At 27.2% G+C, this 25240-nt stretch overlaps 1 protein-coding gene across 2 annotated transcripts; it reads left to right on the top strand.

Moving 5' to 3' along the window:
* Positions 1–1948: 1948 nt before the first annotated feature.
* On the top strand, positions 1949–22611 carry LOC112602145 (endoglucanase E-4-like). 2 transcript variants are annotated; one of them, XM_025350091.1, is made up of 9 exons: positions 1949–2408; positions 13498–13705; positions 17039–17134; positions 17356–17538; positions 18400–18577; positions 18674–18836; positions 19993–20157; positions 20261–20400; positions 21715–22611. In XM_025350091.1, the coding sequence occupies exons 2-9, from the start codon at positions 13498–13500 to the stop codon at positions 22028–22030; spliced, it is 1449 nt and encodes a 482-aa protein (XP_025205876.1). In that variant the 5' UTR covers positions 1949–2408; the 3' UTR covers positions 22031–22611. The 2 variants fall into 2 exon arrangements, with proteins under 2 accessions (XP_025205876.1, XP_025205875.1); XM_025350090.1 differs by having other exon boundaries at positions 1950–2424.
* The last annotated feature ends 2629 nt before the right edge of the window (positions 22612–25240 follow it).

The raw sequence follows: 25240 nt of genomic DNA, 5'->3' as shown, positions 1-25240 counted from the left end.
TTAATGTTCAACCTGCAGGTGATTAGATATAATTGCCAACAGAGCCTATATAATGATATACCTGCTGCGATGCTAAATAATTGTCATTACACATCAATAAATATGTATATAAATATAACCGTATATTAAAAGACGTAATATACGTAGTGCTGAGAAACGATAATATGTATAAGTTATTTATTTTTTATGGTCGACAGCCCAAGGATCGATGATCTATTAAAGAATTTTCGTGGGTTTTTTTTTTAATTAAGCTTTATAGTTGTTTATACGTCAGTAAAATTTTTGATTTGTATAAGCACTATTAACTTACAACCGTTTTTATATATAGCAAATAATAATATTATATTATTAGGTACTTTTTTTTTTTAGTATTTCGGTAAATATATTTCAATACATTTCAGCGGTTTTCAAATGAAAAAAAAACCGATAACATCCACATTTGCTGTAAATATAACAGTACGATATAGTAAAAAAAAAGAAGATGTAAATGATTCACTTACAGGTAGTTTAGATAATATTTTGATTTAAAATAAAAAAAAAATAACAATATAACTTACTGCTTATTAACAATTACCAATAAATAACAGTTTACTACTTAAGTACAGGGTGATGCATCAAACATTCCTACCTTCTTATTTTTTTAAAAATAAATGTATCAAATTTTGAAAATGGATTTTTCAAATATATTTAAGAACAATTTTAATATACAATAATTCTTGGATAAGTTTAAAAAAATTAATAAATGTAATATTTGATGTAGTATTTACAATACTTAGATATTTATACGAATTATAAAATTTCAATTAATTATTCAAGTTTTCAAATATTCATATAGCTCCTAAAATATATTCAAAATTTGAAAAACTATCATACAAATTTGAATCGTTAAAAAACTACTCATTCTAAATTCGCTTTAGATACATGGACATTTTTCTAAGTTAAAAGTTTGTATTATTGCAAGACACCCCAAATAGTATAAAAATATAAATAATAATAAATATGGATTCCTTGTCCTGGTTCCTCACACTCAAAATTTGAATGAATTCATGTTTGCAAGCGAATTGCTTTCCATAGTGCATAATGTCTTATAACCCATGTATACCATTTTGTCTACATTCATTTATATTTTTTTTACCTCCTTTCCTCCGAATATATAATATGATAATAACATTTAAATAAAACGCATACGTTGCACGTATATAATAATATAGTTCTACACACAAAGTCTGAAGAAATCGTAGCTTTTTTTTCTTTTAATGAGTTACGTTAAAGATACATCGGTGGTAATAACTTTTGCGGGTTTTGGATGAAAACAGAATATTATTCAGAGTATTATGATGTATAAAAATAAAATTTCGGGGGCGTAGTTCATGAGAGTTATAGGCATTTAAAATTTAGTTATGAAAAGGTAAAAGTGTACCCACCCCGAAAAATTTCGGTCCACTGATCATCTAAACATTAAACACCTATATGTCATAATAGTATAGCTATCAGCCAGAAATTTGACTATTGGGTATCGAAATATTCCGAATAATATTTTGCTTTTGAAATCGAAAACGTATATGTTATCGTACAAAATTGTTAAAAAAACATAAATAATATTAAAAAAAAAAAAAATTTTTAATTTTTTTTTTTATCATTACTCGTAATAATTATACTCAAAAGCGATAATTTCTGAAACGTCAATCGTTTTCGAAACAATGAGATGCGGTTCGTCGTAAAACAGTCCGTCCTCCGGTGGTAGGTGTACGTCGTAATAATCGATCGCCTCGATCCCGCCGCGGAACCACCGTTTGCGTTTAGCCGCCCCGTCCTGTAAAAATAGTCAAATACCTACCTATCGTTCTGGCGGCGAACGGATTGCTTTGTTTGACAGTTCCGACGCCGCCACCGCCACCGCTGCCACACCACCGCCACCGCCGCCGCCGCAACAACGTTCGATTTATATTTCACTCGTCCGTCTTCTCGACTACTTAAACGCTCGTCGTCGTCGTCATCGTCCTCGTCGTCGTCGTCGTCGTCGTCGTTCTCGCCGTCCGAAAGATACGTACACACACACACACACACACACACACACAGATATATTTATTTATTTTTTTCGTTAAATATTTTCCCCGACCGATCTCGCGTGTGTCGTTTTCATCGTAGTCGTTACCCCACATCATCGCACAAAATAATAATATTGCTATCGTATTCGATCGTCGGCGTTACTTCCACGTCATGCAGGACTTGCATCGACTTCCCCGCCGCCGCCGCCGCCGCATTCGTCGTCCACAAGCCGCCTCGGCAGTCTAATAATTATTTATCGGTATAACTCTATATATATACGTAAACCTACTACTCAGTCGTGTCGTTAAAGTTTATTTCGTGAACATCACTCCACGCGCCAGTCACCACTCGGTCATGCGGTACGTTACTACCGTGGTAAGGCCTTTTATATTCTTTTATAATATTACCATGCAATAATAATAATTATTGTAAACACAACAGTATTTAAGGTATAACATATTACACGTTTATACGCGTTTTCAAATTATTAAAAATTATTAAAAAACATGTACATAACGTGTTATTTTTTCTTGGACGTTAAATCAATAGATTTTTTAAATGCACATTGTCACTTGTCAATAATATAATATTATGCACGTACTGTAATTTTCATACCATTAACATATTATTGAATTACTCGTCAAAAATAAACACATTTCTCTTGACTGATATTTTGATCAAACATTTTTATGGTCGCGGATATAATTGAAATTCATAGAACATAATAACATTTTGTATAGTAACATTTGCATTGTACATTCAATTGACTTTCAAAAATCAATGGTTATTAAATGTACATTTCTTTTTGAATTGTGTCTTAACTTACCATTATTTGATCTTCGGAGTCATATAGAAAGACTATTCAATAATAATTATATGTTCGTGGATATTTTTGTAAGATTTCCATTTTACACTCGTTCAGAAGTGCAAATGTGTGTATTTATTTTGATTTCAGTTAAATATATTATATCATTTAATTGAATATATACATATAAAATGTATCATTTATATTGCGTCATTGAGTTTATTTATTATATTTTTATTTTTATAGGTAAGGTGCATATTTAAATGACGCTTCTTTACTAGAAATATTATATTTGTAATCTTTAAAAATGTTGTATTCTTAATACGATCAAAAATAAATTGTAATTTATTTATTTAAATTATCTGTCACGAAAAATATTAGATTATAAATTCACTGAATCATATAAGGAAGTTTACAGATATGGAAAAAAGCTTAATCTATTGTAAACACACATAAAATAAATCTATACACAGTCATCGTATAACATTATATTATTTAAATTTGTAAAAATATCAAATATATGTTTATGAATATATTTTAAAAATTATGTTTCTGAATATATTTAAAAAATATATTTAGATATTATCAGTTATAAAATAAAATCTATTGATTGATCCAAATTGTTTTTTACTTTCCATTTGATATTATCATAATAATATCTTAAAGGACATGACGTATATAGTACCTAATACTTAATGTACTTTTTAATACTGTTATAACATTCTAAAATAATCATAATAATAATAGGATATTAAAAATAGAAGTTTTCTTCATCGATAATTTAGTATGTAAATTATTTTTTATTTGTATGGTAAGACGAAAACTTCAAAAATCACCACACTAATGAAATTAATATGCTAAATATTTTATTAACCACTATTTCATAATAATTTCTGAGAATTGTTTGCCGAATAGATCTTAAATATTCAGAAGAGTTTTGATGATCTTGTATACTTTTACTACGTTTGTAAAACCAAGTAATTTATAATACATACTAGAATATTTAAAATCTAGATAGAGAAGGGATGTATAAATTTTCTTAATTATCTATAAACTGTTTATAAACAACTCGTACGTTTTAACGATGATCTTTTATTATGTTTTTTGTGTGATTAAATATCGAAAGGTTACATATTTACTGTAAGAATATTCTATGTTATGTAAATATCAAATTAATTGATATGTTCAAATGGCTTTATTAAAAAAATAACAACGAAAGTTGTGATTAAAAATTAAAATGAATTGCTAGATATTATTTACTTCTATATATAATGAAATATAATGAACAATAATTAATATAGATACTCGTAGTTACAGTAGATTGTATAGTGTTAAAACTATAAATAAAATAAAAGTATATTGATCTTTAAATTAAAATCAAAGATTCTTTAGAACTTATGAGTGGCTTGTAATCATTTTAATAAACAGCAAACATGCTATTTAAATGAAAAATAAACTATTGGAAGTATTTAGACATTTTTAAAAGAATTTGAATTTAATAGTTGGAGTAATCTTCGGCACTCAAACTTGTAATTTTTAAGCATATCGGTCATTATAATTTCCAAGTACTGTAATCATTGAATATTTTATTATCTGTTCGGTATTATATACATAATAATAATCGATTTTTCATCTGTTTCCGGATAAAATCTTTTACTCTGTTTTATTAGTCAAACTTTCCAATTGGCAATCGACTAGAACATGAAAGAAACGAAAATAAATCATTTAAGTCTTAAAAATAGAGTTCGAATTGTTTGTCTGAATTTTGAAGATATAAGTAATTCTTAAGTTATGTTTTGTTTAAATATAAAATATGTATATAATATATAATTTTATAATTTATGAACACTAAAACAAAAAATATCATCTTCAAATGAAGTTTAGAATACGATATAAGAAACAAATATTTTGAAAAGTTCGTTTGAAACATGTAACAAAAATTTGGAAAATGCCTTTTCATGTATTTTCATACAACATATATGTTTTATGTTTATGTTACTATTGTTTTTACTGTTTTATAATACTTAATTCATTGCACGGCTCTAAAAATAATACATTTATTGAGTTGATATTCATTACTATTTAATAAGTTTGAAATTATAGGAATATGTAAATAATTTCAAAATATTTACACAAAAATAAATTTTGTACAATATATAAACTTACTAAACAAAACTATAGTCTATACCAGGGATGGGTAACTCAAAGTTACTATAGAGCCAATTTTTAGAAATTTAAAATATAGCGGGCCAGAACATAGAAAGCAAAAAAAAAAAAAAGGTCATTCAAAATATACATTTTGAATAGCATTTATTTTGTATATAATGAAATAGGACATAGGTTAAAATTGTATACCTATACCTAATGCAATTTAAAAATGTAGCGCGGGCCAGATAAAAAAGGCTCGCGGGCCGCCAGTTGCCCACCCCTGGTCTATACTATAGTCACATAATCAATTTTATTTTTATTTGAAAAAAAAACACCAATATAAAATTTTTTTTTTTAATTATTAAAAAGTTTAAAAATTTCAGATTTTTGGTATAACACATTGAAAAATAAATAATAATTATTATAATCATTATTAGAAATTAACTATTATTGTTATTAAAAAAAAATAATAAATAAGTCTATGTACGACTTTGATATTAAATTATAAAATGTTATACTTATAGAGTATATACTTTCTTTAGTACTCTTAATACTTAAAAATTTAATAGTTTTTAAATTAAATTTATTCTTATTTGCAGAATTTAAAAACAAAAATGTTTTGTACAAAATATACAAACAATAATATAATATTACTATCAACGAATTTGAAAAATGTTTAATATCGATATGAAAAATGAACATCGTAAAAAGTTCAATTTAGCGAATCTAGTGATATTAGAACTTTATGACTTTATGTTTCCAATAATTATTAGTAGTGTAAATTTATTTGAAATGTAGTCAAATACACGCTTCAGTTATTTATTTCTGATTTTGTTCATTTTACGTATCTATTTATGCGTGTAAGTTATTATACTTACGTAACTTAAATAATTTCACAGTTCGTTATGTGAAATCAAATTATTATGATGTATATATAAATGTAATATTGTATTTTCTTACTTACGTTGAAACCTAAAAGTCTCAACGTGAATGCGATATGACATAATACTATATACTTTCACGTGTAGGTGTTGAGCAGGAAAGGAATCTGCTGCAATTATGATTGCTATTGATGCGGATAATATTTAATTAATATTTCCTCTTGACTTCTTGTGAAATGACAAATATTCTTTATTAAAGACTGTACTTTGTATGACTACAGTGGCCATTGTTTATTAATGCATCTAAAATTAAACTTTAAGCTTAATCATGCTCGGTGCAACATAAAGTACAAACAAATACACAACAATTATTACAGTATAAGTTACCGAAGTTCTAAATTAAATTCGACCGATCATCGTTTTGTGTGGATAATATAATAAATTGGGAGCGAATCTAGAAATATGAAATGGAGTAAAGAAAAGCTATATATATTTTTTTTTAGAAAAAAATATATTTATAATTTTAGAACATAATTAATTATAGATATGATTTTATAATAATATAACCAATTTTATTTATAATTTAATTCATGGATTTTAAGTAGTATGAACTGTTTATCATATAAATAAATGCATAATGTACATTTCCAAAAAGGCGGGTTATCCTATTAGCCAACCACTCCTGATCCGTTACTGGTATTTTAGCCAGCTATTATTGATTAAAAAACTCATTATTTCTAATAATTGTAATCGCGTAATAATCGAATTTTAAATGAGTAGTTATTAAGTTATAAATTATAACTTAAAGTTTAGATGATCGGAAAAGTAGGCTTATCATTTGGAGAAGTGTTCCTGTGCCAACTTACGGATCAATTCAATTATTACATTTTAAATACCAACTTATAAGTTGTAACTAAATTGCTACTCGTGTGAAAATCGATTTTTATAAAATTCGTATCACTATTTATGCAAAAAATAATATTTTAATTTCATAATATTTAGAATCTTCTTGCCGTTATAATTGATAATACAATCTACAATCTTTACCAAATTATGCTTTCAAACTGTTTTAGCTGTAACACAAAATTCATATAATTAGCGTAGATATTATTTTAATAAAATTTATAGCATTTAATTTTTTCAATTAAATCATTAAAACAATTATTATTTGAGTATTTACAAATCTTAATAATGCGTTTGTTGTAAATTATTTTTAGATACGTATTGTTGTGTATATATAGTGCTAAAATATATGCGTTGTATCACTGCATACCTTATGTAATAAATAAAAATTATAGTTCTGTTTTGTGTTACATAAGTAAAATATATAAAAATATAGATTATTAACAAAAAGCTTAATAATTAAAAAAAAAAAAAACCTTAATATTATTAAGTATTAAGTACTATATAGATACACATAAACAACACGTGATACTTTACGTATACGTAACAAAATAACCAATATTCTCTTTAAAACACACACAATTAAAAATATAATAATACGCAATAGTTAAAAAAAAAAAAGTAAGAATTTAAAAAGTGATAAAAATAAAACATTTTAAAAAACATTAATACTTTTTGAGTGTAAGGTTAAAATAATGGTCAAAAATACCTCATAAAGAAGGTACAATTAACATTTAGTCACTCGGACTGCAGACCACATAATGAAATCGTGATTATATTTTCCGTTTCTTTTCAAATACAGATAAATGAAAATCGCAATTTTCTTATCCGTAATTTAAAGTCATAGGTACAATATCGTCAATATCAATGTCCACTTCGTTAACACGTCGAATATATACATTACATACGACTTACACGAAGATATATGAAAACAGTTATCCAACGATTTAAAATTTAATTATATACCTATTACTGAATTTATTCGTCTATGATAATCAGAATTTGAAAATAGTTTGTTGGGTTTAGAATTAAAATAAACATTAAAAACCTAGAACGTGCATAAAAATAATAGATTAACTAACAAATGTTTGATCATTTTTAAAATACTGCAAAAAAAGAAAATTCATAAATTTAAAATTTAAATGAAAAATACAAATGACAGTGCCATGTATACACTATATACATATAAATTATTATTTGGTATATAAAATATAAAATATAATTAATATAATTAATAAATCAAACAATAATTAAAAGAATGTAGTAGAACTAAAATTAAAATAAAGAATAAAGATACATTTTTTTCAAAAACTGGTGAAAGTATTAGTACTTCAAATATTTCAACAACTCTTAAAGTAGATACTTTGATACATTTAGTTTCCCGGTTTGTATTTCATTTTTTAGATATTTTATCAGATTTAATAGGCTGACACTGCGCATCTACAGTTGATCTTTCAAAGTGTGATTTTGGTTTTTTTTGGTAGTGTTTCAAATAAGTTCCAGTACTTAATGTTGTTGACAGATGAGACGTCTTAAAAAAAAATCTTCAACTTAACTATTGTTAAGTTGTGTTCTACACGAATTTTATTTATATTTTCGACGTATCAACTGAACATATATTTACTTTAATAGGAATTTCTAATAATAGATATTAACTGTTTTTATACATTTAAATAACTAATTTTGGAAGAAATGGGTGATAGTACGGCTATTGAAAGATTCAAATAACTATGAATATTCTTCGCACAACCATTTTGCTAAAAACTGCGTAAAATTCGGTCTAATAGTTTTTTATTTTATTAATTTCAGATATACCTACTATCATATATTTTTATATACATAGGTATTTGGAAAAATGCAATGCATAAGATGTATTTTGTCGCCTGTCATTCAAAAAAGTAAAACTTAAAAAATAATAACGATAAATAATAGTTTAAATACATTTTTTTCCAAAAAAAAAAGGAGTTTTACCTTTAGGCTAAAATAATCACCTTATATAGCGTGGGTAATACTGGTAAGTGGTGATAGTATTTCCATTAATTCCATTATCCGGTTTCTGGTGATAAACATATCATAGAGTTCAGCTATACTTTGCCATTACTACCTAAACAACATGATGACATTGGATGATGATCGAATTTAGTTGTGTGGTATAGTGCTCATACAGCAGTATGAACTGGCTCCGTAATTTGCGACATATTAAAAACCTATTTCTGTGAAATACGGAGTTCACGTGTTGCAGGACGTTCAGAAATCATTCACTCTGAACATAAATAATCACAGTCCAATCCTATAATTTTATGTCCGAATCTGTGAGAGTAAAAATTTAAGGTATTAAAATATTAGCTCATATGAATTAACAGGCGATTGTCACATCCACCGAACCTGTTTCGAAGGTCGCAATATTTTTGTCGCAGGCTTTGGTGTATTATAGTTTATAATAATAATATTATGTAGGTACGCCGTGTTTTACAAATCGTTGTTAGATCCATCCCTCTACATACCAATAACATAAAATTCATAAAAATAATATAAGCTAAAAATCATTTCTATCAAAAAAAAACTTGTAAAATTTGGCCAAAAGAAAAAAGTATTTATTTTTAAATTTTACAATCCTAGTTAAAATTGGTCGCAATATTTAAATTAAAAATCAAAATCATTTTTTATATTGTAGTAATAATGGAATTGATACTATCACACCTAAAGATAAATTTCCGAGGTACTTCATAGGTTATAATTCATATTTTAAATTTAAAGCGAGAACAATTTTTTTTTTTTTTAATTAAAAAATTGTAATATTTTAAATAGGTATTAATTAAAAAACTAACAACACAAAAATATGTTTATTTTCGTAAAAGAAACATTTGTTATTTTGTACGCATATTTTAGATAAAAGAAACGAGAAAACAAATAGGGTGTTGAATCCTTCTAAATGTTGAAATATTAAGACATTGAAATAATAAATATGCGTAATACGCAATATTAACAGTTCGGTCTCCAATCATAATAATATGTTAAATATAACGACGGCATTCAACCCCGTGTACAATATTACATTATAATTGTGTTAGTGAAGATGTGGATTTTCTTTAAAGTATTATGTAAACATTTTATGAGATATTGGGATATAATAATATAAAAGACGATAATCGTTTCAATTAAAAACGTTTATTTTTGTTAATATGTTTTGTTCGTATTCAACATGATATTTTTAGCGTAAAAATATTGCGTGCAAGCGATGACGACGGCATTCACGACATAATATCATTGCACGATTTGCACGCGAAATATAGAAGTTGAAAATTGCGTACATCGTCATGATTGTTATATAATATCAAAGTACCTACGCTAATAACATTCTGTCTCGACAATGAATCCCTATTGGAGTTTATTGATGGTGTATAATATATACTGGCTGTAGGTGATTAACACACACTTTACGAGGAAATCGTATTGCTTAAGCCGACAAATCATGTACGATTTTCGTTCGTAACTTGTTGCCATCGAGTGCCAGCGAGGGACACGAACGATATAAAAATACATTAAACGATAATTAATCACTGTGCGCGTCGAACGTTTTTATATTTGTTTTTACTGATATATTTATAATTAATACATGCGTACATTAATCATCGCTTTAGGTTCAATAACGTTCCATGAATCATTAGTTTGACAATATAGTCGTCAAGAAAAATGCTGTATCAGTCATGTACTCTCAGGCATATGTGCAGCATGATATCTAATAATACATGCCCGGATTCAGTGGGGGGCGGTCACCCCTACTATCCCCCCCACCACGCGTTGGCTGCAATTCAATATGTATTATTTAAATGTAATATTTTATGTTATCCTTTGTAAATGTATTGTTATATTATTTAGTCACAAATCGTTGTATTTTATTTTAATAAGTAATGACACACATTTATAAATTGTTGATAACATAATTTAGAACCAACTGAGGGACGATGACCGTCGACTGTCGGCTGACGCGTGGTGGCTGAGCGATTCATAGGGTTTTGTTCTAAAAATATCTAAAAAATGTTTTCCATATTCGATTGTTTAAAATATATTATACATATTAATTATTGGTTATCTGTTCATTGCTATCCGCATAATAGCAAAATTTTTGTGGTGAATGACGACTGTACATTAAAGATTAAAGATAATTCTGTCAACAGTTCGACACTCGACAATCTTCGATACACACGCATTAGTGCATTACGTGTGTACCGTTCGTAATATCATACGTATTGATTGTACAAAAATATAATGTCAAAGATAAAAAATTTCAATATTACACATTACAAAAAAAAAAAAAAATGTATAAATATTGTGGAAAATAATGATCAAATAACATGTGAGAAAATTAATGATCCAAATTCTTTATCTTTAAACTATGAGTCATCTTTACCATTATCTAAAGAAAAAATATAAATTAAATATTTTTTTACCACAATCGTTTGAAATTAATTTAAATAAATTATTAGACATAGGAGATTTTTTAAACTCAAAATCTCAAATCAATGATTTGATTAAAAAAAAAAAAATGATTGAAAATCACTGGAGACCCATAAATAGTAATAATTATCCTTTTTCTACTCAGAAAAAATGTGGTAATATTGAAAAAAGATTCATAGAAAAATAGTTTTGGTTAGTTGTATCGAAATCTATTCGATTTATTCTGTATTTATTGTTCAGTTTTCAATCATACTAATACTGGCATTGGATCAAAAAATACAATGCCCTTTTAGTGTCTTGTAACCAAACCATTAACTAAATTTATTAAATTACTTGGAAAGGGTGGTTACCTAGAATCTCATAGCAGAAATATTTACCATAAAAATGTCATTCAGGATGGTAAATCATTTTTACATATTATTAGTAATACTTTAAATATACAGCTCACTACGAACAGATCAAAGAAAATAAGTCTCGGTTGAAACCAATAATTGATACATTGATATTTCTCGAGAATAAAAATACCGATCGAGGAAATCGTGATTATGGTAGTATAATTGATGATTCTTAAAAACCTACAGATATAATGGAAATTTCAGTATTTCATCTAGTGATGAGATTTAAAAAAACATCTTTTAATTTCCGAGTCTAGAGCCACTTACACTAGTTAAATGACATAGAATAAACTTATTTCTATTATGGGAAATTGAATGTTAAAAAATGTGTCGAAAAGAGTGAAGCGATCAAAATTTTACAGTAATATCTTCGACGAAACTACCGATATATCAAAAATATCTTAGTCACTGGTATTCGATATGTATACATATAAAAATGAAGTGTTCAAAGATTTTGTCGGGTTTCTAGACTGTCATAAAAAAAAAAACTATAAAAATACTGGAGGGGAAGTAGAACCTAAAATGACTGGTGAAATTATAGGAAATTCAATTTAAATATTTTAGAAAAACTTGATTTACCATTTGAAAAATGCGTTGGAATTACAACAGATGGATGTTCTGTTATGCTATCCAAAAAATGTGGAGCAGTTAAAACACTTAAAGCAAAAATGAAAAATTCAATCAAATGCATTTGTTTTTGTCATGTCTTAAATTTGTCGATTATGAAAGGATGCAAAATAAAATTCGTCAGAAATGCTTTCGGAATAATGATGGAAATTATAATTTTTTTTAACACATCAGCAAAAACAAAAAAAAATGTTCTAAAAGTATTTTAAAATCATTACTGCATTCATAATGTAAAACAAGATGGATGGGAAAATATGATTGTGTTTTATAATTTTTCACAGGTTTAAGTTCTATAATTGAGGCATAATACAAAATATTAGATTAGGATGATATAAATATTGCAACTAAAGTAACTTACTTATCTAAATAATTATCATCGTCTAGTGAATTTATTTTGACATTAATAACTGTTTCAGAAATGTTTACTGTAACATTACCGATCAGTAAATTATTGCAATCCAATAACCAGAATACATTTTTAGTTACAGTAATCATTAAAAATGCAATTTGTATTTTGAAAAAAATAAACGAGAAGATAGTCATAACTATTTCAACAAAATATTTAAAAAATATTTTTTAATTCAAAAATTTTGTTTTGATTTTATATGGTATAATAGTATGACATATTTAATTTTAGTACAGGTCTGTGTCTACATAATTAATATAGGTAATTAATGATTTTCTAAAAATGACAAAACATTTTTTTTCTACTTAACAAATATTATAATTGAATACCAGCTATAATATATTGGTGCTTAAATTGTAGCATTCATGTATCATTATAGTAATAAAAATAAATATCTAATTATCATACCTGGGCTTATACTCTTTGTCAGATTATCCATTGAAATAATTTAATTGAATGAATCGTAGGTCTCCGGTGGAGTCGAACAAAAAATATAAATAAAGCGAATTTGATGTTTTATTTTTTATTTTTATAGATTTAGTTGTCGGATCTTTTTCAAACACTAATTTATTTATTATTAATCGTTATCGTTAATATTCTATATACCTATTACGATATTGCATTCGTGATCACCACATGAAATTTTCTCGGAATACATATTTTATGTGAATTTAATTTGTTTTACAATTCAACGATAAATACAATCGTTCAATTCTTATAAATGCGTATATTATTTGATATTATATTAATTTTATTTTAGTCGTAACTTTGATTATACCGGTATGATATTTTCAACTCTAATTATTCATAATATATGTCCTACAGATGAATCGTGTTATTTTGGCGTCGTTCCTCTTAGCCGGCATTGCGAGATGTTACAATTATGATGAGGTATTGCGGTTGTCACTCATGTTCTACGAAGCGCAGAGGTCAGGTCACCTACCTGCCAACAACCGCATCCCGTGGCGGGGCGATTCTGCGACCACAGACAAAGGGCAGAACGGCGAAGACTTATCCGGAGGATATTATGACGGTAAATTTACAACTGCAGTAACGATGGATGATACCGCATCGGCTCCCGGTAGGCTCTAATGAGTCCGTATCGGCTCTGGGTATTTGACCATTCCTTCGGTTTAGTAGCCGTATTGCGTCCCATTTGTGAACGTAAACCATATTATTATTATTATTATTATTATTATAAATTATTACTCTTATACTTTATTATTATATATACATTGTAATTGTGGAGACATCCACCCTTTGTTGATATTTAATTATTTATCATATCTTTAACGCATCTATTACATTTCTTGGTGTTGTTATTCCGAGCAATCGGCGTAGCATTAGTCTATGTATACTATTTTATTATTACCCAGCCTGTGAATGCAATCCAATGGGGCTAACTGTTCATTAAGTGCCCTTTTGGTAAATATATCTGTAGTCAGTCCTCAGCATGTAAATGGGAAGGAAAATACTATTAATTAGAAGCCGGTTCGTCCATACCATTGATATCTGAGGGGAGACGATACGGCCACCTTCAAATGAATAGTGAAACCAAAGCGGACAAATGGGAGCCAATGCGAATACTCCGGTGACGATTACCACAAAACATTTTAGGCTTCAGTGCAATAGCGGGAATAACGGTTATTCATATAATAACTACATGCACAGTAAACTTTACGAACTATTCGCTCTAATTTTGGGTGACATGACGCAATATCATTTAGTGACCACAATAATTGCGCGTCAAAATTTCGACACAACGGTGAAATGGTGTATTCCAAGGTCATAAACGAAAAAGATTTTCGGTAGGAGGTCCAACATGTTTTATTAAACGGAAATATAAATTATACCTGAAACAACCGTCACAATATTTACTAATAAATTTTTTCTACTTTTTAATACCTATTTTAATTCAACAGCGTTTCGTGCCCAATATAGATACACCTATATGTACCTATAGCTACAAAGGTTTTGACTACAGAGACAAATATTAAATAAAAATACGTTTTGTATACGTGTACCTGCTGCTGGTAATAATACTGCAGTTTTTTTTTTTTTTGGAATATTCTTAATGATGATATTATGTTGGTGCTCTTGAGCACTGGCAGTTTAATGATAGAATTATTAAAATTATGATGTATATTATTACTATTAAAACGTGAAATAACTATGATTTTATTAGTTATTACTTACTTATATGTGAAAATCGCTTAGGAAATCTTTGACCAGAAAGAATGTCAAGGACTGCATTAGAATAATATAATCGCTATAAGAGTATAAAACGTCAGAATTAACAATAATAATAATTATTTTTTTTTTTTTGTAATCATGTATAGACTGTATAGTGTTGTTATATTCTTGCGTTATGACTTAGGATATATACGACATCGTGTTATTTACGGAGAAGACATACGCTTTTTATATAATTTAATAATTATTTCATCAACATATTTAAATTAAATGCGTTATCAACATTATTTATAATAAAATAATAATATACATTATAAAAACGACTACGGTGATAAATATCGACAATCATAAATAAGTATTTAAACATACTTATTAATAATTAACACAACTGGTTAACATTCAGCACATTATTATTGGTAGCATAAACGGTAAAATTAGTTTTGTTAAATGGCGGTTTAGGCAATGAAATTTTCACGGATGTACCTAATGCCTAACGTCTTAACCATTTGTCTAATTAAATATTAAATTTTGTAACTTTGCAAAATAATTGGTTTTCTACAAATTTCAGCTAAATTTTGATCACTGAGTATTTTTTATTGAATTCATTTTTCATGTTACATAATTAATGTCACAAGCGTTGAAGGTTTATTAACAGATACAAAGTTACGTTACTGCTACTAATATTAGTTGTTTTTCGAAGGCATCGTTTATAAATTATTGTATTCATGGACATGTGGCACATCAAATTATTTCATGATAAATTAATTTTGATTGTCGGCAATAGTGGCTATTTGCTCCGCGTGCGTCTGTTAAATTTTATACGTGAATCAATATTTATTTTTATTGGAAGACACGTTTCATTATTTTATTGTCATAAATTTTATGTTTATACAAATTTATAGTATACATTTATTATATACACATTATATAGAATGTAATATACAGATGTTACTTACGATAACTAAATTGAATAATCTATATTGTTATGTATTTTTGATAATTTTTTTTTTTTAATTAATCTCGATCTTATGTATGATAAATTTATTAAAAACAAATTAATATTTACAAAAATTAAAAATGTATTATATTATAAGTTAATTCGATTTGTCAGCTATTTCTAATACAGTTTTTGGTCTATATAATATAAGATAAATACATAAATATTATATTTAAATAATTAAATATTATGTATACAAATCAGTGTCGTATTACCCCTGACTGAGGAGCTGTAACACTTCCACCGTTTGTACTTTACTATAAAAGTAAATCGTACACCTATTCTATATATAATAATAATAATAATAATAATAATAATAATAATGATAATAAAAATTCGAATAAAAAGTGCAGAAGCCCGATTTTTAGTTAGAGATAATGAATTTAAATTAAATCTAACAGATTAATAAATCTTATTGAATAACACACAATATTATAGTATGATAATATAGAAAACAATACAGTTTATCAGAATTAATAACGTTTAGTTATAATATTTAATGAATAAAAAAAAATAAAAAATCAAGTAAATTATTTGTTAATAATAATTGCAAAGTGCTATACTTTATAGATGAGTTTGAGCTTTTTGTGAAACTAGTATTATAAGAGATTAGACGTCATAGAAAAGCGAGGGAGATCTGTGATGATGAAGATGGAGTTAAAACTGAATATTTTCTAATAAATACAGAAAATTAATTTTAATAATTGATAAGGTGAGTAGAGATGATATACTCGCCAATTCACGTACTAATTACCAAGGTTCAAGTCTAGTTGAATAAAAATTTGATCATAATTATGGGGTTTCAAAGAAAGATTTAATTAAAAATCTACGACTTTATTCAATTGAGACTTGCATTCTGAATTAGAATAAAGGTCCCAAATAATGAATGTATGCTTTAAAGTAAATGTAACTATAGAGTCATTTAAAAAGCTATACAATATTTAGTGGCGTTAATATAATATAATGATTAGTAATTATAATAACAATATTTAACAAATAATTTAAGAAAATATTGTTGACACTTAAAGGTAATATATATATTAACTGGTGTTAGTATTCTTGATGAATGATATATTTTTATTTAGTATATAATATCATCTTAATCTACGTAAATTATCATATTGTATATACACGGTGAACGAAATATTAACAGATATCACACTATTATTGTTTTAGCTGGTGATTTTGTGAAATTCGGCTTCACTATGGCCAGCACGACAACTATTTTGGCATGGGGATATTTAAGTTATAAAGATGCATATGAGGAAGCTAGTAAGTATATCTAGTGTTTTTTGGTTTCTATATAATAACTTGCTATCACTATCTGTATCAAAACCTATACCATTGAGGATATTTTAGACATTTTATGTTTTCAATAAAAACACATAATTATTAAAAATTATTATTACACAATGCTATAACATTAAAATTGAAATAATTTCTAAAAAATGAATCATATACCATTTTTTTAATTTTTTTATTATTTAATATAGACGAATGGGAAAACGCATTAGGATCAATTCGTTGGGCCGCGGAATACTTTATCAAGTGTCACGTTAGCGACTATGAGTTATACGGACAGGTGGGTGACTTTAGTCTGGACCAAGGTTTTTGGGGTCGACCAGAAGACATGAACATGTCTAGGCCGTCATACAAAATTGACAAGAATCGACCAGGTAAGAAATCTATTTTGTGCACTAATCAACACCGTACGGTTTATTGAAACCACAAAATAAAACCATGAAAAAATATGAAATTCAAAATCAAATTTCTATATTTTGCTATAGAGGCATAAGTTCTAATTTTTTAATTACAAATTTAGATACATAATTTAACTGAACAGGTATTTTGGTGTAGTATAATCATACTTATATGTTATATGATAAATTTAATAAATTAAATTTAGATCATAATTATCAAAAACTGTGTATACAAATAAAATAAAATTTTTAAATGCAGTTTTTTGATGAATTCATCACGGTTTATAATTTTATATTATATATTTGGTCAAATAAAAATGTGGTATGTTAAATTAAGTGAAAAGAGTTTAGATAGTAAGTAAAAATTAGACAAGATCTAAATATTAATATTTTTACAAAGAAATTACTAACTAGAACATAGAAAATTGAATTAAGTAACATAAATAAATAAAAAAAAAAATTATTTTCTGTCTAATAAGAAAACATGGCAATTTTGCACTCTGCGTATCCCTATGTATAACCCAGCGATCGAGATAGAGTAAAATTGTATAAAAAATAAATAATTTTTTATGTATACATTTAATTATTTAAATTTAATTTAGATAAGAATAATTTGAATTAAAATTATTATTGATATAGACCTATAATTAAAACTTATGTCTAGTGAAATATGACATATTAGCAAAATAAACAAATTTGGTCTTTATTATCATGGTTTTTTTTCTTTTTTTCCGACTACCGTTTTTCGAATTGCGTTCTTATTGAGCTTAGATATATCATAGTATGTTATAATATATATACATGTATTATATTTATTACCTAATTAAATTTATCCAGGTTCCGATTTGGCCGGCGAAACTTCCGCTGCTCTTTCTGCCGTATCAATTGTGTTCACCAAAATCGATCCCAATTTTTCAGCTACTTGTTTAAGTCACGCTAAGCAATTGTACCTGTTCGCTACTCAATACAGAGGGCTGTACCACGACGCCATCAAAGGAGCGGCGCAATATTATGAGTAAATTATAATTAACACTTCATACTCGATTTAGTTTATTCGATCTAAGGCCAATGTGATCAGATTCAAATGCAAAAATTAATTTTTGTTTTCTAGATCAACGGATTATGGTGATGAATTAACGTGGGCCGCGGCATGGCTGTACAAGGCTACAAAGGAATCGCAGTATTTGGAAGACGCTGAATACATGTACTCAAAATATAGACTCAAAGAACGACCGAACGAATTTTATTACAACAAAAAAGTCGCAGGCGTACAGGTGAAGAATCCATAATGCTGTATAATATATTTTATAAAATTGTAAAGAGCACACGGAACGTTTTTCATACCGCAGATTGAATGATTTGTTTTAAATTAAATTTTACGCAAGAATAAAAGAAACACTAAGCGTTGATTCCATTATCTTATACAAGTGTGCAACTAGGTAGGACTTAGTGGAGCTATGCACTTCAAATAATTTCATAATTCCCTCTAAATAAAATTACATCATTATTTTACTATATTAGATAATAAGTTTCGAAGTGTTTTTATCAGCATGGCAAAATATTAGCTAAGAAAAATCTTTGAGAATATGTAGCAGGGCTGTTTCTGAAATTTGGCTATTCTGAATAATGAAAAGATATCGATTTATCAAAAAAATATAAAATTTTTGGAAATTACAACTTTTAAAGACAAAAAATTGATTTTAAAATAAAATAAAAATTCATATTATTAAGTATTTGAATTTCTAAGAGATATGTTTTCACACAGATTAATAAAGTTCTATAGTTTCACCTAGTCATTTGCCCATTATGTTTATCGACGTAAGCTAATTTAAATTATCGCCTGTTAAGATGTTAATGGACTTTAATGTCTTATGTAAGTAGTTTAATACAGTCAATTGTTTTTATGTTTGACCGTAAACGTGTTTATGGTGTAAGGACTAAAATGATTACTAGACTGTTTGATTGTATTCTGTAGTACCTATATAAGAGTTGTTAAAAGATCGTTACCACACGTGCACGCTAATTCTATCACTCTATGGTAATTAAGTAACGTTTTTTTGTTCATTACACTAAATTTTTTTTTGGTTATATTATAAAAAATCTAATTTATTTAAAACAATTCTAAATTTGGTTCAAAGTTTAATTCAATTCGATCATCCTGTTATTTTATTTTCATTTTTTTTCTTCGATTTCGTAGTACGCGATTATAATAGTTATGTAAATTTTTTGCAAATCCCATATTGTTAAATCAAATTTAATGTGGTTACTAGAATTTATATTTTAAAGAGTGATTGAGTATCTAAAAAAAAACAGTCTGTATCGAATCCCGGTAACACATAAATAAAAACAATTATTACATTATTAAACATTAATAATACTTTAGTTCTGGAAAGTAACTGAGTAAGTCTAACTCTGTGACATTGATTGTAGGCTCTTCTAGCCGAACTGACTAATCAATCCGAATATACCGAAGCAATTCAAAATTTTTGCGACTACAATTTATACGTTCAAAAGAAAACACCCAAAGGACTGTTGTACATCGAAAAATCTGGTACACTATGTCACGCTGCGAACATCGTATTCTTGTGCTTGCAGGTATATAAACGTGACTATTTTGGCAGAGGTTACTCGTGTGGTAAAATATCAATCTTGTAATAAAGTAAATTGTTTATTTTTTTTTTGTACTTTTCTTACGTAGGCTGCTGACATCGGCATAATGTCAACGCAATACAGAGAATTTGCCAAAGAGCAGATCCACTACATTCTGGGAGATGGAGGACAAAGCTTCGTTGTAGGATTTGGTAAAAACTACCCATTACAACCACACCATGCAGCGAGGTAATTGAAAACATTGATATTATATACTAGTGGTTTTTAGGGATTTAAAAAAAAAAACATAACTCACATAAAATAGATAGCTTTATTTATTCACATTATTTATTGCACATGACAGTTACATATTATTATTTCTAGTGGTAAACGTCATATCGTTTAGATGTTATTTGGTGAGGTTTGAGTTTTAAAAAAATACATTTTTCTTACTTATTTATAGTAATACAATCGGTAAATTACAGTAAAAAAACTCTTGCGCCTTAAAAGATTACAAGCATCAAATTTTATAGTTGTACGTATGTGTAGTTGCTTTTACTTGGACAACTTATATCTAATTCTCATTCAATTTTTTTTTTTCAAATACTATATCATTATAAGAAACTAACAAACTTGAAATAGTTTTGATTATTAGTATCATTTTTTTGTACTAACTTACGTAAAAATGTAATTAAATAAATAAACTTTATAAATAAAGAATTTAGCAGTCATCAATTTTAATATACAATATACTAGCTACTTGCTATAGACTAAATCTTAACTATTCAAAGGTATGTACATATATATTTAAGTATTCTATTGGTTTTTTAGATAGAATAGTATATTTTTTGTATTTCTTTGTTTTTTTTTTTAAACTTAGCACCCTGTAGAATCTTTGCATTTAAGTCCCAAAATTTAAAGATTGTCTATAATCTTAATTGTTTAACTAAATTTCAAATTTTTTTTTTATAAAAAAATATCTTTAGATTAAGTAAATATTAAAATTATAAAATCAGTTTTTATATATTGTAGCTATAATTACTTATTTTCATAAATATGTTTCAAAGGTATGCTATATTTTTAAGAGATTATCGCTATTCAATTATAACCATTAAGGCAATAATATATAATACTAATTTATTAATATGAAACCATTCTATTTATTATTAGTATGTAGTATGCCATATTTTGTATATGTATTATATCAATATTATTGTAATCATATAGAGTTTTGAGTTATAGAAAAATTAAATATTATTCATTTATAACTACAAAAAACTAAGAATATTAAAAAAAAAAAAAAAAAAACTATACACGACAAGAGGAGATGTACTGGCTTCCACTACTCTCGTTCGACTCTGTTACCGAGATTATATATACACAGAATCGTTATTTCTGAAGATTAGGTCAAGTAATAATTTTTCAAGAAAAGTAGCAAGTCTCGAGTATTGAAAGCGAATTCGTAGGTCTCGTCCATCCACTATCTCGTAGTTGATTTACAATAAATAACTATACCAATAATATTGCTACCGTCTTATTCACTATAATGTTGTCGATTTGCAGCTCATGTATGGACCGTCCGGCACCATGCGACTGGGAAGCGTACCGGAGCGTCAAACCAAATCCACAGGTGCTGTACGGTGCGCTGGTCAGCGGACCCGACGAGAACGACAACTACAAGGATCTGAGGGAAGAATACATCTACAACGAGGTGACGTTGGACTATAACGCGGGCTTTCAATCCGCCGTCGCCGGGCTCAAGTATCTGGAACTGCAGGCCAGCCGGAACAAGGGGCAGCTGAACACCAATAACGATTTTCTGTTCAACGGCAACTGGACCGACGTGCCTGCCGCCGCACCCAACGCGACGGAAGCGTGATTTTTCCGGACCACCAACAGTACGCCGAATCACTGAATTTCACTTCTGTTTCTTAAAATTAAAATTAAAAAACAAATGTATATGTTTTTTTTGAACCGGAGACGACATACTCGCAGACCGCGAAACACATCACTGCCGCACCATCACAATATTCGAAATATTATTATAATTATTATTTTAATAGATGATGGCGAAAATTCACGTATACATATTATGCGTAAGTGTGGTACACGGAGAGAAGTGAACATAAATTTTGGTTTTATGAGCTTTCTCTGTATTTCTATTTTTTGTGAACTTAATTATTTATATGGAAAGGGAGGGGGTTAACGGCATCTGTGTGGTACATTTTTGTCGTACCACCGTTTTGAACACTATATAACGATATAATACACTGTCACATCACAACTAGAGATGAGTTGAATTTAAATTTTCGAATAATCAAATCCAAACATAGTTTTTTTTTTTTTTTTTTTTTCAATGTTCGAGATCAAACTGGAGTAACTTTCACATATTTATAAAATTCAAACTTTTATCAAATAATTACATGATATTAAAATTTAAAATCGTATTATAAAATAATAGGACCACATGGAAAATACAAGAAATAAAAATTATATTCTAGTTTATTTATATTAATACTAATATCGAACTCGATTTCGAATATTACTTTCAAACGAACTTTAAACCGTTCAAATATCTCAAAGTTCTTAATGTCCGAGATCCCATCTCTAATCACAAAAATATTATCCGTTACGTTTGGTCATTAATTCGGTTTTATATATTATCTACAGTAGGTAGATAGCAGATGCACATAGAACATACCGCCGGCGCCAACATTTTTGAAATGTTGGTATTTTTACAATAGGTATCAATGACTCGTGTGCCATGACGCCCAACATAGTATAATAATGTATAATATTTTGGGTGATAGATTGATGTGCTGGTGTGTATTACGTTTCACATTAAAGATTTCGTGGAAATTCACTGCCCAGACTCAATATTCTGATACATGTAGACACTTCCGTAAGTTATGGATACAACACGTGTGTTGTAAGTAAGAGTGTATATTTTTTCGTTCCAACTCAAAGATATATTGTTATTATTATTCAAGTCTTCGGTGATATCAAAACATGTCAAATTATTTTTATTTTGTGTTATTTATGTGTTGTAGTAAGACTTTAGAGTAAATATACTATAAATATATATTTTATTTAAACTGAACTTATGTGTTTTTGCGCTGCGTGTTCTTACATCCAAGCTCACATATTTATTTTTATGTTGGTCATAATACTATTGCTGTGTCAATTAGATACGGCAGATTGAGGCCGTATTTAAGGAGACAACAGTTCCTTGTTTCTCGGGTCAAAAAATTTTAATGAAACAGTTAATCTTTTTGAAATTTTTATTATGTTAATCCTCTCATATCTCACACACACACACACACACACACACATACATTTTCAGCAATTAATGTTATATTTTTATATTTTTTTAATTTATTACCATAATTTACAATACATGTTATCATTGGTCTTAGCGTAAATGCATTAATTCGTGACCGTAATCGAAAGTGATCCATTATTAATTATACTTTGAAATCTCTAAATACCAGACACCCTAGGTAACTAAAATTTAGTTTTCTATTCTTGAATGTCTATTATTTAGAGGGTTTAGTTTGTTTCCGAAAAAAAATGTTATCATTTGGAGGTGCCCGCTATTTAGAAGTATTCATTAGTTGACGATTTTAACTTAAATGTAATAAATATATTTTCCGAGACATAATTCAATGAGATTATTTTTTAATCATATAATTTAATTAATTATAAGCATTTTTTATTGCCTCTGGGTGAAATAATTCATAAATAAAGCCCAGTCAAATATATAGGTAGTTACCATTATCACCATATCCAGGACCAAAATTTTAGTTTTTAAATAGTATATGTTTATTAAAGGCAAATTTTAAAAATAGCGCTGAACGATGAATAGCTTGACGCACACTTCAAATTGGTCAGGTGTAGTGCCACAATAATAGTACACGGTAGAAAGATGCAGGTAGAAATGTTTAAGACATAGCTACGAACTTAGCGCATCTGTGGCGCAACAAATTATCAAAACAATATTAACTTCAATATCTAATTGTATGATAAATCATTTATGGTTTATTTTTTAAAGTTCAGTGTAATATGAGTTTATACATATTAATTATGCCATATTAATAATTTATTAATCAGTTTTCCCTCACTAAATATATAAAAACTGTCTTTACTAGTAAAGTAACAATTAAATTAAAATATGATACAGACCAATTATGTACAAAAAAAAAAATATATAATATATTATATATAATAATTATTTATATATTATACATAAATATTTTTATCTGAATCTATTTATTTAGCATGATTTAAACAGTCAGATTGGTAGCTTTTCTTAACCAAGTTCTAACAAAAAAATAAAATGATAAACCGAAATATTCGTGTATGCAATTTTCATGTCGTCGTATGTAATTCGTGATGTCCCCCATTTATATAGTTTAAATTGTATTTTGTTCACAATAATTATGAATCACTAGTATCACGGCTAGGATAGCGTTAGAATGTACAAATTATTCAGATTTTTACACCCCCTCCGGCCTTAAACTAATAAGTATTGAAACTTTTAAGTTTAAAATATAAATGATTATTATTAATTTGTATTGTATAGCATTCAAATTACTATCTGTGTATGTAATAAGTGGGCTTCTTGATTTTTCATTTCTTAATACAAAACGTCATTAAGCCATTTAAATTTTCAAACATTTAGTTTATATTATTTATGAAGTAATAACTTACATAATTGTTGTTTCACTAAGTACTTCGCCATAATTTTTTTTTTAATAAATTCATTTTTATTAGATAAAATAGTATACTCAAAAGTTCATATTATTTTATAAAATATTGAACTGTGCCATAAAAATATGTATTGTTCCACAAATTTATTTGAATAATTGTTACGTCAAATTCATTATATGATTTTTAGAAATATTGAATTGAAAAAAAAATAGGTGGTTATAATTACGTAATTAAAAATATGATAAAGAATTAGATTTTTAATTTATGAAAAAATAACGTATTTTATAAAAAAAGTATGTAGTGGATTAATAATTAGGTATTATCAAAGACTTTGAAATTATGAAATTATAAAAATTATCTGTAAGTTTATCATTATTAG

This window comes from Melanaphis sacchari, unplaced genomic scaffold (genome assembly GCF_002803265.2).
Source record: "Melanaphis sacchari strain LSU unplaced genomic scaffold, SCAv2.0 Contig84_pilon_pilon, whole genome shotgun sequence".
Classification (NCBI taxonomy): domain Eukaryota; kingdom Metazoa; phylum Arthropoda; class Insecta; order Hemiptera; family Aphididae; genus Melanaphis; species Melanaphis sacchari.
Note: the sequence above shows the minus strand (reverse complement) of the source record. Positions and strands in the feature narration are given on the sequence as shown.

What these genes read in the sequence shown, in the direction of transcription:
- LOC112602145 (XM_025350090.1), top strand. Translation starts at nt 2,404, where the DNA reads ATGCGGTACGTTACTACCGTG. An exon ending in ATCCGGAGGATATTATGACG is followed by an intron (nt 13,706 to 17,038) that starts GTAAATTTACAA and finishes TTATTGTTTTAG; the next exon opens with CTGGTGATTTTGTGAAATTC. An exon ending in CAACCACACCATGCAGCGAG is followed by an intron (nt 20,401 to 21,714) that starts GTAATTGAAAAC and finishes GTCGATTTGCAG; the next exon opens with CTCATGTATGGACCGTCCGG.